At 33.5% G+C, this 16,366-nt stretch overlaps 3 protein-coding genes across 3 annotated transcripts in view; all 3 read left to right on the top strand.

Annotated features, from left to right (window-relative positions):
• Positions 1 to 2,079: 2,079 nt before the first annotated feature.
• mvda (mevalonate (diphospho) decarboxylase a) lies at positions 2,080 to 9,325 on the top strand. Its single transcript, XM_073850598.1, has 10 exons — positions 2,080 to 2,580; positions 3,123 to 3,193; positions 3,322 to 3,436; positions 3,526 to 3,672; positions 4,203 to 4,405; positions 4,768 to 4,842; positions 6,380 to 6,598; positions 8,385 to 8,500; positions 8,594 to 8,702; positions 8,907 to 9,325. The coding sequence occupies exons 1-10, from the start codon at positions 2,505 to 2,507 to the stop codon at positions 8,994 to 8,996; spliced, it is 1,221 nt and encodes a 406-aa protein (XP_073706699.1). The 5' UTR covers positions 2,080 to 2,504; the 3' UTR covers positions 8,997 to 9,325.
• Positions 9,326 to 10,376: 1,051 nt separating this feature from the next.
• cyba (cytochrome b-245, alpha polypeptide) lies at positions 10,377 to 13,615 on the top strand. Its single transcript, XM_073850723.1, has 6 exons — positions 10,377 to 10,964; positions 11,414 to 11,483; positions 11,620 to 11,694; positions 11,888 to 11,971; positions 12,111 to 12,192; positions 12,859 to 13,615. The coding sequence occupies exons 1-6, from the start codon at positions 10,907 to 10,909 to the stop codon at positions 13,048 to 13,050; spliced, it is 561 nt and encodes a 186-aa protein (XP_073706824.1). The 5' UTR covers positions 10,377 to 10,906; the 3' UTR covers positions 13,051 to 13,615.
• A 1,563-nt stretch (positions 13,616 to 15,178) lies between these two features.
• tcf25 (TCF25 ribosome quality control complex subunit) overlaps positions 15,179 to 16,366 on the top strand; it is a 142,703-nt gene continuing 141,515 nt past the window's right edge. Inside the window, exon 1 of the mRNA XM_073850891.1 lies at positions 15,179 to 15,419. Coding sequence (XP_073706992.1) covers positions 15,258 to 15,419 — 162 coding nt within the window. The 5' untranslated portion in view covers positions 15,179 to 15,257. The remainder of the gene's footprint in view (positions 15,420 to 16,366) is intronic.

Genomic DNA, 16,366 nt, shown 5'->3' with positions numbered 1-16,366 from the left:
AGGCAAAAATAAAAATTATAAAGTCCACTGTCAGAATTTGTAACTCTTGTGTTGTCCTCTGTCTGTATATGTTTTCCAGTTGAAGGTTCATGAGATGTACCTTTGAGCTATTTCAAAGAACTGATTTATCATTGGTTGATCTATATTCTCTTCATTAGTGAAAGTCAAGATTCACTTGAACAATTTATGGAAAATTTACAAAATAGAAATGTGTACAAAATATGCTTGACAGTTTATGACAACTAGATCAGAAAGTTTGCATTTACTGTAATGACTTATACGATGACTTGATGTTTTGAAGGGTAAGACTATAGCACAGAGAGCTATATAATACATTTTGAGCAACATGACAATAGCAACTGATAAGGTAGGAAACTGCACTGCACTGATAGTGTTTTGCAGTTCACCAAATCTGACTCATGTGTTATGCTGATGATACACTGGGCAACTTTTTGAGCAATTTTATTGGCCAACTTTTTTTGAGCAATGTTGCTTGGGCACTTTCTCATTAAAAATGGGTAACTCATTTCTATCTGGAAAATTTAGATCTGTTGTGGGCACTGTATCACACCTGGCTGCCCAGCAACATTGCTCAAAAAGTTGCCCGGTGTATCATCAGCATTAAAGGAGGGGAATGGTGTTTATAGTTTTGGAAAATGGGTGTGCTTTTAATGGTTTAATGGTTATGGTTTTGAAATGTTAGTTCAAAAGCCTGGTTATAGTGTTTTAGCAATTGAAAAAAACTGTAATAGCTGCAACAGTCAAACAAGTATATAATAAACATATATATTTTGATTATATTTAGGTATATATATTCTATTTTAAGTAAATTTAAATATTTATGTTATATGGATCATTCTTTATTTGTGGTGGCAAGTGGTGTCCCTCTACATTACAACAGTTGAAATTAACTTATAAATTAACAATAAATCATAAAATGTTTGCATGTTTGTATTCTGTAGGGTAAACACAATTTGTGCACTGTTAATAGTTACATTTTTGTTTTAAATGAGTTTGAGAGATAGCATTTGTAATAAAATATGCATGTTACCGTCATACCTTAGAGAGGTATCATGGAATGTATTTGCAACAATGTAACATTTTTAACACAAATAAAGTAATTATATTGTGAATATAGATTTTTTTAAGAAAAAAGTTGTGTCCCCCAAATTCATGTCTGTGGTGTTACAACAATGGATGTCACCCCTTTAAGAAAAGAAGGACATCTACTTAGACTTTTTCTATGTGTAAATATCATTGCAGGTGATGGTTGATCTGAGGGGTGCATGGTGAGTACATTATTTCTTTTTCTAATTTTCTTAAAGTTAGCTAAATGTCTGACTATTTCATGTGTCACACTTCATGTGTGTCTGTGGTGTTATGTTGATAACTTGCAGATCTGACATTTTATTAAACTTATTAATATCTCCAAAATATCCCCTGATCTTGAAATCATCATTATGGCAGCCTCCGTTTCAAAAAATGTCGGAATTTAGGCTAATTTGCCTGTGGTGTTACTGTCTTTCTTGGTGGTTGTTGTTGTCACCAGTGTTTGATGAATAAATAAAAAAAGCTTAATTTTTAATGGCTATAGCATATTAAACTCATTTTGAATGCATAGCAAAAGATTTTATAAAAAAACAAAACAAAACAAAAAAACAATCAAGCACTTTTTACAAATTCTGCCTCTCATTTGCCACCCCAATTGAAGAATGACCCATATGTATCTGCGTGACCCCGTCGTTGCCATTCTTTTCTTTAATGGTTTTGCAGTGCATTCAAAATAAGTGAATATTGCAGCCAGGTCCACTTCAATGGAAATCCTGTTTCCAGGGAGTATAAATCAGTGCACACTTTGTAAAGACCCCTGACAATCGGTTCTGTTCAGAACTACAAACAAGCATGGTGGATATGCGTGAGACGTGGAGTTATTAATAATTATATTTTATCTGCAAAAAACATTGTTAACTATTATAAAGATACTAACAGCACATGCACTTTTTAAGTGCATTACTGTCAGAAAAAAATGACAGGTTTTGATATGTCCTTCAATATGGTTCGATAGGCTTCCGGGTTACGGGCTGGAGAACAGAGGAGCGATGAAACGCGGAAGCATCAATTCTAGCACCATCCGCAGTGTTTTATCCATAGACATGTCTATGGGTTTATCAAAGCACACATGTGATCCAAGTTTGCCGTTACGTTTTCTGCAATGGTGGAGCCGCAGACGTTGGTATCTCCCATAGGTATCTCCCAATAATTCTGGTAAGACCATGGTCCGACGCCAATGATTGGTTCTCTTTAATATAGGGTTGTACAGTGATCTCTCTAATTGGTCAAATACGGATCCTCGTGTTTAGCCTGAACCAATCCAAACTCAAGGCTGTGTTTCATTTGCTTTCACACTGTTGAACAACAGCTAGTCACCAGTGCAAATTGTACTTGTAAATAATCGTTTACTTTTGTGAAATTATCTGCTTGTCTATTTTTATAAACTTATAAATATGCCAGAAAACGGCAAACAAAGTCTCGCTATGGTCACATGCACGGGACCGGTAAACATCGCTGTCATCAAATACTGTAAGTGTGCATGTCTTTTAAATGTATGTGTTACATGTAAGGTTAATTTCTGAATGTTCAGTAACAGTAGCATTAAGTTGTGATTATTGTGATGTAGGTTGATCATTATTTTAGTTTTTAGAAAGTGTTCATTGTCTTTTCTTGTACTAAATTCATTTTATTTTCATGTTTGTGACGGGACGCAAAGAGTGTCAGCGTACTGTAGGTTTGAAATGCTAAACATATTGTGCTGAAAAACTAAAGTAAACGTATTGTGACACTTTAGTGTTTGTAAAACTTTAGTGGAGTATGTGTATAGTTAATATGACGAACCTACTGTGTGAGAACCTACTTAATGCATCTACTAAAGTCACCAAAACACCAAAAATGGGGGAAAAATGAAGAAAAGTTAACTTTAATGATGGAGAAAACCTGGGATCAAATACGTTTATTTTTTATAAAATAACATTTAAAATGAAAATGAATAAGAAATGACATTGAACATGTTCTGCTTTTATTTTTTATGTGTTTGGTTGAGTTATTAATTATTGACATTGAATCAGGGGGGAAACGTAATGAGGATCTCATACTGCCAATCAATTCATCCCTCAGCGTAACACTGCATCAGGACCAGGTGAATGATAGTCTGTGTATTATTAGCCCTGTCAGCATCTTTCGCTGTATGTCAATTCATTTAAAGAGCTCCAGATCATTAGCTCAAAAAGTAAAATTACAATTCTATACTATAACTTTCTTTCTCAGCTCAAAACAACCACAACAATTGCATGCAGCAGAAATTTCCAGCAAGACCGCATCTGGTTGAATGGCAAAGAAGAGGATATCAGTAACCCCAGATTGCAGTCATGTCTGCAGGAGAGTACGTCTCTGGCTTTAAGAACATTAAAATAAGTTAAACTGTATGTCAGGAGCTGTCATTGTCATGTCAATCTCATTTAAATTCACCAGTTCGAAGGTTTGCTCGCAAGAGACGAAATACTGGTGGTTCCTCTTCTGATGTCAGCAGTGTGTCCCATAAGGTCCATATTTGCTCTGTGAATAATTTTCCCACTGCTGCTGGCCTGGCGTCCTCTGCATCAGGCTATGCCTGTCTGGGTGAGTGAAAGCAAATTGCATGTACAGTTGCAATCAAAATTATTCAACCCCCTCAACCTGCAAGACATTCTGCTGACGTGAACAAAACTTTATGAAAACAGTTCAACCAAGGCGTCAGTTATGGGGTTAGAATTGTTCTCCAGATGAATATATTTTGAGCAACAAATAAATGTAAAAAGATTCAGAATTATTAAACAAATTCACAAATATACACAGAAGTTTATAAAAAAAATAGTTTACAAAAGTATATATAAAAAAATTAACTAATAAAATGAAATTTGCTTTAGTTTCCACATTCATGTATCTCTTGACCTAATTAACATTCTGTATTGTCATTCTGCTAATTATTTGTTTAGAATTATACCTACTAGTGTACCCTATAATTGACTAGCCAAAGATAGTGTATTTTTATAATTTTATATTTTCACACACAGTTCACAGTCTCTGAATAATTTTGATTGCAATAGTAAATGTACTAGTATGACATGCTGTTCTCCTGATGATGATGTGGAAATTTGGTTTTGTTTTAGTGTACACGCTGTCACAGTTATTCGGTGTGGAGAGTGAGCAACTGTCCACAGTGGCGCGACAGGGCTCTGGGAGTGCATGCAGGAGTTTGTACGGTGGCTTTGTCCAGTGGAAATTGGGGGAACAGTTGGATGGGAAAGACAGTCTCGCTGAACAAGTGGAATCTGAGTCACACTGGCCAGAGCTCAGAGTACTGGTCCTTGTGGTGAGTGTACAGCAACATACAAATAATGTGCCTAAAAAGTAATTTTGTAGTTTCCAAAGTCCATCCTGCAGGCTTGGGGATGAATCAAACTGCCAGAAGCTTGTCTATTAAAAAAATATGTGGACATCTTATTTTGAAGGACCCTTAATAGGCAGACCAGTCAAGTTCTTTCACCTAATTCCAACTGAACCCCTCTGGTGTAACTTTAAATGCAAACATTGAGCCAAAAACTCATCACCAAACACCATTGATTTACACTTTGTCTCATACAGTATGGATAAAAACCGTTTACTCTGAGATCTTGAAAATTGTTCATGTCTGTTTGTCAGATGTTCATTTCTGTATTTGATGTTTCCTCTCAGGTGAGTGCTGAGCAGAAGTCTGTTGGGAGCACGTCTGGAATGCATACTAGTGTGGAGACAAGCCAACTTCTGAAGGTTTTGTCATTTTTTTTGTCTTTACTACTTTGCTGGGTAGTAACTGATTATATGTAATCCAGATTACATAATCAGATTGCAAAAATGAAGGCCTTGCAATTAGACTATTTAACTTTTTAAAATGCTCATTACAGTTACTTTTTTATGAATTTACATGATTACATATTATTCGCACAATGGCACTAAATTATTCATAATTTACATTTACATTTACTTTTATCCAAAGCGACATACAAAAAAAGGAAAATGGAAGCAATCAAAATCAACAGAAGAGCAATAACATACAAGTGCTATGACAAGTCTCAGTTAGCCTAACACAGTACAAGTTTTTTTTGTTTATAAATTGTATAATAAATAAAAATAAAACAGATATAATAAAAATAAAAAGCAAGCTAGTGTTAAGAGTCCTTTTATTGATTCTTCCTAATTTTTTCCTTTTTTCTCTTTTGTATTTCACTTCTAAAAAAAATATAGATGTATATAGATATAAAATATGGCATGGAAATGTCATGCAAATAATTTGTAATCAATCCTTTCCAAATTTGGGGCAAGTACCTCTCAGTCAGTTAGACCATGCTAATATATAGCTGTAAAATACTATGTCTTCATGATTCAGTGAACGTCACTAATTATTGTTCTAGACAAAGATATTTCAAACCTGGAGAACATTGGATGTGTAATGCCATTGGTGTTTTCTTATTTAGTAATGTTTGTGAATGTGTAATGTAATGTAATGCAGGGAAGTTTTTTCATTGATCAAACCCATTTGACCTAAATGTTTAAGTTAATATTTCAGAATTTGAACATCATACATTTACTGATGTTAGTTAATGGTCACATTGACATGCAGATAAACAAATAAAATATTTATATAATATAATAACAAGTTTTAATTTTACATTATCATTTAATTAATCCTTTACTTTTATTCAACTCACAAGCTTCCTGTAGTTCAACAAACAATGGATTATAATTTATTTTACTTATATATGGTACACAACAATCCCATTTAAATTTATGTAATAAATGAGTTAAGTAAAAAAAAGTATTATAAAAAGTAATCAAAAAGTTGTCTGAACAAATTACCTAAAACAAGTAATGTTATAGGTTGTTTCGGTAACACTTTAGAATAGGGAACAATTCACAATTAAATACCACTTTCCCTTTAATAAATTCCTAATTTGCTGCTTATTAATAGTTAGTAAGATAGATGTAAAGTTTAGGCATTGGGTAATAAGCAACTAGTTAAGAGACCGTAAATAAAGTGTTACCCACTGTGCATATCAGCACACAATCATAGCCATCATGATCATCAGACTGAAATAGGAAGAAAAAACAGCAAGGTAATGCTAAGCGATTTTTTTTTGCTCTGCTACTGAAAAAAGACTGCTACTGATTCAGTAATGTAACCTGTAATTGTGATTATTTAACACATTTTTTGCCATCAGAATTTACATCTGTGTTAATCTAGCAGTGGAATACAAGAAACATAATTTATTTGTAGACAAATAAGTTCTCCTACTATGCTTTTCCACAGTACCGGGCAGATGTTGTGGTGCCCAGTCGTATGGAGGAGATGATCAGGTTTATTCGACAGCGAAACTTTCCAGCATTTGGTGAGCTGACCATGAAAGACAGTAATCAGTTTCATGCCATCTGCCTGGACACCTACCCACCCATATTCTACCTCAACAACATATCACACCGGATCATCAGCCTAGTGCACCGCTACAACCAGTACTATGGAGAGACCAGGGTGAGTGCAAGTAATACAATCAAATATTCAGAGATTTAATGTCACTAACCATGCAAAATTTGACAAATCCAGTGATTATTTCATCCTTGAAAGAGCCCATGATCTTAACCTGTACACTGCAAACACAAATAATGTTTCCAGGCGTACAGATGAAACCAATGGTCCCTTTGCTCTTGGAAGTTGATTTAAATTAGCCAAACATATCAACGCTCAGTAGAAAGTGTTTCTGTATGCAATATGCCATCAGAGAGTCAGGGAATGAAACAGTGTGAGCATGAGTTTGAGGGTACCTAAGGGGTCTTACAAACTCTAGTAAAACAATCAAATGCCCATACACGGATTATATTTATCTAATTAAGAGCTTTAGAACTAATTGTAATTATGATTTACTTAAAAAAATCTTTGTAACAATTTGCACTAACACATTTTAAGTAAATTGTCCTGCTACTGCTCTGTACAATCTACTTACTATTAAACTTAACATTCACAAAGAAATTAAGTAAATATTACATAATTATATATAATTTCACTTAACTACTTATCTAAGTTAAGTAAATGTAACAAAGAAAAAAAGTAACTTTAGCTTGGTCAGTAGAAGTAAAAAGAGTAATTTTTTACTTAGTCAAGGCTTACTTGGCAGTCATTTGATTTTACTTAATATAGCACCTAATTAAACTATGCTTTTGAAGTGTATGTTACTTAAAAACATCTAATTAAATTATTCAATAGATATCATGTAGACGCCATATCTACATATTCAGTAAAGCAGTGCTCATCCGAACACAGAGACCTCAAAACGAACCCTCGGTAGAAATCATAGATTGGATGATTAGCGTCAGACCTCAAAGGTTGCCTTCTACCACTAGACTGTTTAGGAATACAAATAATTAATGCACATCAATGTATTTATTCACTGACATGTATTATCTCACGGCTAATAATAAATATTATTATAGTACATGTAAAAATAAAAATATTAAGTCAAATGTCAATTTATAAAACTGTTGAAAACAGTTGTGCTGCCAAATATGTTTTGGGAACCTGTGGTTCTTTTTTTCAGGATTCTTTGATGAATAACAAGTTAAAAAGAACAGCATTTATTCAAAATATAAATATTTTTTACAATGTAAATCTATGCTATCAATTTTTATTAATTTAACACAGCCTTGGTGAATACAAGTATTAATTTCTTTAAAAAAAGACAGTTCTGACAGTTTGAGTTCATGATAAAAAATGAAAACTACCCCAAATAACAAACAAAAATGTAATAATAATAATAAGCAACAAAAGAAGGACTAAATGTGCAGAGCTCAGCTAATGTGCATCCAGGCCCATGAAAGCATCACATAAGAAATAATTACATTAGAGTCTTAACAAATGAAATAATGCTTTTCAGGTAGGTTAAAGGTACAAACTTATTTAGTCAAGGGCAGATTTGTGTGTGTGTGCGTGCGTGCACAGCACTGGCCCAGTCAGAGCAGTATAGTTTAGTCAACTGCTCTGAGTGGCATTCACGCTGGCCACAGGCCATCGGGTCGGTCTGTATTGTTAAGCCCTGCATATATTTTATACACATTTCGTTTTGCTTTGGCAAGCTGCTTTTGGTTTTACCCAGAGCAATTATGTCTTATGCAGCAGACATTATATAAATCAGTGCCTTCATGCAGTTAATTAATAACAATTTGTCATAATGGCCTTGTTTTATTCTATAGCTATAGTCTTATAGCATACTATTATGTTTTGATATAAAGGGATTGATGTATTTGCACCTTTTGCCTTGTTTCAGGTGGCATATACCTTTGATGCTGGTCCTAATGCTGTTATTTACACCTTGGAAGACCACTTGCCAGAGTTTGTACAGGTTGTCCGTCATTTCTTTCCCCCAGAAGTCAATGGAGCAGAGTAAGTTACAAGTCAGGCATGCTTTTAGTACTCATATGAAAACAAATTCTGCTATGCTATGACCATAACTATAAAAGCAATTTTAATTTTCAGGTTTGTCAAAGGTCTTCCTGTGGGTTCAACTGACCTTTCTGAGGAACTAAAGAGAAACATTAATATGGAACCCACGCCCAAGGGTATACACTACATAATCAGCACTAAGGTAATTATCTGAAAATGGCTGCTGTCTGTACTTCATTAACTGTAAGGCACATTCATGTGTTATCAACTTGTTCTGTATTGAGCATGAAAGGATGTCACAGATCTTGTTTGTATCTATATAACATTATACCCTATTTTAAATTCTGTCAAGAAAAAAAATTGTGCATGACCTATTTACCATAATTGTTGCATAATGTGCTTTTAGGCTGGTCCTGGGCCATGTGTGGTGAAGGATCCAAACCATCATTTGTTGGGAGCTGATGGCCTGCCCAAGAAGAGTGCTATTTCAGATTAATCCTATAGATCCTTATAAAGACAGAAAAAAGTTTTGCATCAATAAAGATATTTTGTAAATATATTTCAATATAAATTGTTGCAGAAATAGTAAATTTACTATTATTAAAACAATTTACGATGACTTTGTCTTTTTTTTCTTGATCTGAGGATTTTTATCTTTGTTTAGGCTCATAAGAATTAGTTTTAAAGAATGGGTGACATTAACAAAACTTCATATTCAAGTTATAAATGTTTATGATCTGCAAAAACAAACACAGCAATGCATTTTTTTCCCTTTCCCATAAATTGGGGTTGTAATTTATATTTATAAAGGTGTGTTGTAAATAATTTGATGTTTTATTTCTTCACTGCGTCTGCAAAGAAAAAAAAAGGCTGGAGTAAAAATAATAATAATAAAACAAATAATAATAGTAATTTGTAGGTTTTGTGTTCTCAAAAAGATTTAGATGTTTATTGTCAAATTATTAAAATAACATTAGAATTGATGACGTTTTACTACTTTTTAAACCCACTGATGTCCCTTTTACCTCTTTTGAGAACATGGCAAAGCCTTTAAACTCCAAGGCATCTATATGGCAAGCCATTTAGCCTAAAATATTCAAAGTGTAACCCTTCGTTATTGCGTTTTTACTAGTAAAAATTGAATTAGAGAGCTCTATAATATTTTTTTTTACTAGTAACAATGCCAATTAGAGAGCTCTCTAATTAAATTATTACTAGTAACAATTCCAATTACAGAGCTCTACAAATGAATTTTTACTAGTCATATATCTCCACTGACTTCCATTCATTTTTAGTTACAGAGATCTACAATTGAATTTTTACTAGTAACAGTTCCAGTTAGAGAGCTCTCTAAATAATTTTTTGCTAGTAAGAATTTCATTTAGAGAGCTCTCTAATTCAGTTTTTACTAGTAGGAATTCCATTTAGAGAGCTCTCTAATACAATTGTTACTAGTAAGAACTGAATTAGAGATATCTTTAATTCAATTACAGAGCTCTGCAATTAAACATATCTTTAATGTGATTTTTTTACTAGTAAAAATTTAATTGTAAAGCTCTGTAATTGCATTTTTACTAGTAATAACTAAATTAGAGAGCTCTCAAATCAGAATTGTTACTAGTAAAAACTGAATTAGAGAGCTCTGTAATTGGAATTATTACTAGTAAAATTGATTTAGAGAGCTCTCTAATTGTAATTCTTACTAGTAATAATTCAATTGTAGAGCTCTGTAATTAAAAATGAATGGAAGTCAATAGAGACATGACTAGTAAAAATTAATTTGTAGAGCTCTGTAATTGGAATTAATTATAATTGTTACTAGTAAGAATTTAATTGTACAGCTCTCTAATTGAATTGTTACTAGTAAAAATGCAATTACGACGAGTTACACTTAATTATTATTAATTAAAAAAATATTAATATTTTAGGCTAAAACGGCTTGCCATACATCTACAACATACAACATCCTTAATCTGTTGTAATAAACTAAACTGTTATGCTTTTGCATTTACGTGATGCGCTTGCAACTCAGTGTTATTGTTGTAATTGTTTACTTATTGAAGAGAGAGAGAGAAAGAGAGAAGAAGAAGACGCCACTTATGGACAAAGAAAAGAAGCATTTGATTTCTCACGTTACCTCAACTCATCTGACCAATGAGAAAGTTCCTGTTTGCTGTAGCCCGCCTCTTGTGGCCGCCGTAGTTATTTAAATGCCCACTCTAGCGCTTCCATTTCCTTTCTTGAATTTACTACATAGTTTGATGAAACGTAGCACAAAGTGAAAAGGAAGTGATGAAACGAAAGGGTTGGGTTTATGACACGCTGGCCACTTCCCACTTTTCTTTTAAAAGTTAAAAAGTTCAAAATAAAGTTCATTTATCATTATCAGCACGCATTGAAGTGACCATGGGGAAAATTGAGTGGGCGATGTGGGCAAACGAGCAAGCTCTGGCTGCTGGACTTAGTAAGAACACAAATACTCTAAATATGTATCTAGTTCTGTTTTTCAGGTGCTCTAAAACATTTAAACAAGGGGTAATGTTTTACTAACATTAATGTATCCCGAAAAGTGTCGTGAAACGGGGATATGTAGAAAAGAGCGACTACATGTTAAATTTTAAAGTATAAATCTGTCAGCTGTCATTCATGTCAATTTTTTTTTTTTTTTTTTTTTTTTGTTATTTAGAATTTATGTTAATCTGTTTTATGTTTGAAATGAAAAAGCTGATTTTCACTGTCTGAGCTAATGGGTTACTTTAAATGTTAAAAAACAATATTTAAAAAGATGGTTTTGTTTTGTTTTATTTATTTATTATTATATTTTATTTTAAATATAATATTTCAGTTCATGCAGGTTTGTGTGAATATGAGGAAATGAAATGAGGAAATGAAATTAACTCTCCCCCGTTGCAGTTTATGCGACTGGTGGTATCGTTGGGGTGGCTGGTCAGTTCAGAGGCTGGCAGTTTGCAGCATTTGGCATGTATCCTTACAATCTCCACAGGGCTCTTTGCTATAGATGTGTGAGACTCTAGTCTTTTGCCTTGTAAAGTACTTTTTTTTTGTAAAATACCAAAATGTATTTCTAGCATACTCATTTATATCCTTGACTATGATAGTGCTGCCGGTGTGTTTGTGTGTTTGCTTGAATATCCACGCAGCAAACGGGGCAAAGGCACCAGCGTTGAGAGAACGTGAGTGTCTTATAAAGAGTCAATCTGACCTCATTTGAGACTGTAACTAGTTACAGGAAATACAGGCTCGTGATTTCAAAACACCAATAATTATCTACAAAGCATTTCATATTGAGTTATTTGTGTAGTGAAAACTTCCTTGTGTGCTTTGAATCATAAACTTCTCATGGAAAACTTTTCTGTTTGATTCCAGTGGTCAGTACTGCTTTACAGTGTGTGTAAAGGCTTTCGGACCCCTGACCAGAAACTATTATGTCAGAGCATTTTTGCATGCTGCGTAAGTCTGTCGTATTTCAGTCAGGTGTTGTCATGCATGTCCCTTCTCTTTGTTCATGGTAAACCTTTGTTAGACAGCATCTTACTTGTGTTTCTATCAATGCACACACATGTCTGTCTTTGTGTGTGTTACCTTGCAGGCTGTGCGTTCCTGGAGGGTTCATGTTAGCCACAGTCCTGGGATGTGTGTGTCTAGGAATTGCCAGTTTAATCTACCTTTCTGTAAGTTCATAATCCATCATAATTTAGTGCTGATTGATCTGAACTTCAACATGACTGAATGAAAGTGAATACAACTGCAATTAAAAGAAGATAGGAAACTAAAAGAAGATCTTATTGCTTCATGCTCATGTGCTTCCTCCTATAAAATCCCCCTTTTCACATTCAAACTGTTATAGGAACAGTTCACCCAAAATTAAAATTCTGTTATTTGCTCACATGTTGTTTCAAACCCATATGATGTTACTTCTTGTTTGGCAGAATGTTTCTAAATGATGAATATGACAGGGGACAGATATCTTCATGATTTAAAAATAAAAGCACCATTAATATTTTTTTTAAAGTAGTTAATATGCACATTCTCTAAAATGTTCACATTCTCTTTTTGTATTTCATGGCAGAAAGAACATTTTAAATGACATTAGTGTGAATGATGATGAATTTTGAGTTAATTTAAGATTGAAAAACATGTCTCTGAATCTGGTTTATTGTGCTGACCACTAATGTGCTGACAGATGATGTGAGTGCAATATAATAATCCATCCCATAGTATTTTAGTGGAGTACTTTACTTCATTTGACTCATATGAACTGTCACTTGGAGAAGAAATCTTGCATTTGGTTGTGTGGCCATTGATTTCATACATGATTTTGAACTTTGGCATCACAGGCAGCTATTCACGGAGAGCACTGGGAGCCCATACTGCCCCGCACAGAGCCACCAAAGCGTGTTGGGGATAGCATCAAAGAACCTCCTCAAAACCCTCCACCTCGGCCTCCTCCCGAACTCCGCCGGAAGAAAGCAGATAAACTAGAGACTGCTGCGTATGACAATCCCATGTCTGTGACTGTCAATGAATAAGGATTCCATTGTGAAAACAGTTACCTGTAATTCACAGAGTCTTTAACAACTGGTAACTGTATGATATGAAATATTTATGATGAGTTTATACTAACAAACTGCATCAAGAGAGAGATGGCACTGACTTGTATCATGTGTGTTTTATAATCTCTATGGTGTATAAAAGTCATTGCACACTGAGCTTTTTTAATATTCATCATCTTTTCATATCAAAATGAAATTGAACCTGATACAATTTATTTCTAACGGACGAAAGTTTCGGAGGCAGTATGCAAACATGATTGACACAACATGAGGTTGTATTTATTTTTAACGTGCGGAAATTTTGGACTCAGTGTGAAATGACCTTAACTCTTGATCAATCTGAAACATCTCAGTTATTATTGTTACTGATATAGGAGCAATTTTTCTGTAAAAGAATTGTTTTATCATTAATATAATCAATATTATTTTACTGGGATACTATTAAAATCTTAACAATGATTGTGTACATTTACCTCAAGAGATTGTGTATAGTTATGTCTTCATTTGTACTTACAATAAACTCAGGATGCACTTCTTTTAATCATTTGTTATCTATAAAGTTAAATTATTGCCAAGTTTAATTTCCTTTTTTATGGTGTAATGCATATTTGTAACCTAGTGCTTTGACAATATGTAATTTTCTTTACAATTTTTTTTTTTTTAAATGTAGGGGCATTTTTCTTCCTAAATATGTCATCTATTTCTTCATAATTAAAGAAACAAAAACACATACAATGGACATTATATTATAGAAGAAGGTAAACATGTTTCGTAATCCTCCATTACTCAACAAGGAACAAGGAAGTTCTTCTTGCTCAAAAGAAAAGAAACTCATTGTCTTTTGTCTTAGACTTGTTTTTCAGATGTCTAATGTCAATTACACCATCATGTACAATGAAATGCTCTGAAAATTAGTTCTGCTCGAAGACATAAGAGCTTTTTTTGGATTGCTTTTGAAGATTTTGAGTATGACTGCCCAGTAGCATATTTAGTTGTTCATTTCATTTCAACACAAGGCTTGATAGTTGGGGACATTGAAACATCAAAATAATATATATTTAGTACTGATAATTGTCTATTATTGAGAAAATGAAAAAAAAAAAAAAAAAAAAACTCAGCAAATACAAATGAAATAGTGACTCACTGGCAGTCTGCTATATATTGTTTTATAGCACTAAGCAAATACTAATACTTCAAAACAAACAATAACAAATGTAACCCTGTAAAACATTTTTTATGACCAGTCCCATGTTCTGGAATCTTCCAGAAAGCATTTGAAATCCTGACATCCTTGCAAAAACGATATATATATATATATATATATATATATATATATATATATATATATATATAAACATGCAAAATTCAAAATTTGTATAAAAACGTATCTGTACTAAACCAATGCTTTATAATTAATGACAGAAGTTCTAAAATTTCCCTGAACTAAAAATTCACTAAAGTATTCATGCTACATTAAAATAAATAGTAATAGGCCTATAATAATTAGCACCATTCTCTACTGTTTGAGACTGCTACATACAAAAGTGCTCTGTCCACATGACTACCAAAGTAGGTTTGCTTCTTCTTCTAAAGATGACGCCACGCTTATTTCTATTGGAGGACACATAATGTCTAGAAGCTAAACATGCTTTATCATGCAGAGGGCGCTCGGTGGCTCAAAAAGGCGCATCATCCACTGAGCATCTCTCAATTGTGCCTTAATATCATATGCATTGTTGTTTACATTTATTCATACTCCACGTCACCAGACATTGTGAAATTAATAACAAAAAAAAAAAAACAAAACTGTTTAATCCTGCCTCGAATTGCAAATAGTTCGTTCTCTTATATTCTCATACAGAAGCGCTCAAAAAAAAAAAAAAAAAAAGAAAAACCCCTCCTTAGTTTTGAACAAATAAGGAGTCGTTGCATCAGATCAAACAAATAAAAAGTACTCACAGACTGAGACATTCATATCCATCATATTATAAATAAAAATCAATACGAAAGACGCTTAAAGTATAAAAATTACGTCCGGGTCGCCTACTTTGGAACACATCCACTTCCGTTTAAAGTGACGTGTTTCCCGTGTGTTTATAACGTTTCCTGTTGAACGTCCAATACAAGTTTATGAGACTCGGTGCGAAATCATTGATAACTGATCAGTTGATCCGACGTCCATCATGTCGAGTCGCGCACTGCGTAGGCTGAAGGGCGAGCAGCGAGCTCAGGCCGCTTTAAACGCACTTAAACTCAATGATGAAGATGACAAAGATGAAGAGGAGCAGATGAAGAGTGACAAAACTGCCCATAGGCAGAAGAACATCAGCAACATATTTGAGCTGGTAACGTCTGCCATGTGTGATTGTCATTGTGCATAAGTATTACTTTGATATCCATGGTTTTTACCATACATGTGTACAGTGATATTTACATACTGATTCAAGGTGCTTTAAAAGTGACATGGTACTACCAGGGTACTAGTTAAAAAGTTTATTTATTCATTTATTTATTTTTGATAGGGCGGGACATACTCAAAGTGTAATTATGAAATATGAGATGTTGTGTGATTTGGTATTTGCCGATAACGCATATTTAACGTGTAGTTCACAAATGACAAAACACGAACTTTTTTAACAGGAAGGTTAGTTTTAAATGAAAATGTGTGTAAATGTTTGTGTGCTGTAACTTTTCTTTGTTTTCGAATGGGATCATGAATTAAGAAATCAAATATTCACATAAAAATGAAAAACTCTTTCATCATCTACTCACCCAAACCTGACTGAATTTATTTTTTCCTGTTTAACACAAAACACAAAAATATGTTGAAGAATGTGGGTAACCATGAAGTTGATAGTAGCCAATAACTTTCATAGTATTTTTTTTCCCATACTGTGGAAATCAATGGCTACCATCATTGTGACTAAATTGTTTGCAGAAAGTGATTAAAGAAATCTTCCTTTATTATGACTGGAACTGTCAATCACTTTAGTTAAGTGCAAGTTTGACTCTTTCATCAAAACTCCTAAAATAATTAAAATAATCTATAATATATACAAGACCATCTAAACTGCATAATTTATCTCACCTATTACATTGTATCTACACTTTGGTTATGATGGGAACATTTTCTGAGAGTCTGTTAGCTCATGCTGAATAAAACCTTGGCAGTTGCATTCATGTTAAAAACTGGCTACAATGCTTGCTGCATTAAAAAAAAAAGCAGGAGCCTTTGATGGTGTAAATGTAACTGTAAACACACTGCAATTCACATTTCTGTGGATTATGTAAT

The sequence above is a fragment of the Garra rufa genome, chromosome 11 (genome assembly GCF_049309525.1).
Source record: "Garra rufa chromosome 11, GarRuf1.0, whole genome shotgun sequence".
NCBI lineage: Eukaryota > Metazoa > Chordata > Actinopteri > Cypriniformes > Cyprinidae > Garra > Garra rufa.
Note: the sequence above shows the minus strand (reverse complement) of the source record. Positions and strands in the feature narration are given on the sequence as shown.

Excerpts from the sequence above, each read along its gene's own strand:
- mvda (XM_073850598.1), top strand. The coding sequence starts at position 2,505 with ATGCCAGAAAACGGCAAACAAAGTCTCGCTATGGTCACATGCACGGGA. Across the intron at positions 3,673-4,202 it reads ATCAGGCTATGCCTGTCTGG|TGTACACGCTGTCACAGTTA; the intron begins GTGAGTGAAAGC and ends GTTTTGTTTTAG. Across the intron at positions 4,843-6,379 it reads AGACAAGCCAACTTCTGAAG|TACCGGGCAGATGTTGTGGT; the intron begins GTTTTGTCATTT and ends GCTTTTCCACAG.
- cyba (XM_073850723.1), top strand. The coding sequence starts at position 10,907 with ATGGGGAAAATTGAGTGGGCGATGTGGGCAAACGAGCAAGCTCTGGCT. Across the intron at positions 11,484-11,619 it reads CAGTTTGCAGCATTTGGCAT|TGCTGCCGGTGTGTTTGTGT; the intron begins GTATCCTTACAA and ends TGACTATGATAG. Across the intron at positions 12,193-12,858 it reads CCAGTTTAATCTACCTTTCT|GCAGCTATTCACGGAGAGCA; the intron begins GTAAGTTCATAA and ends TTGGCATCACAG.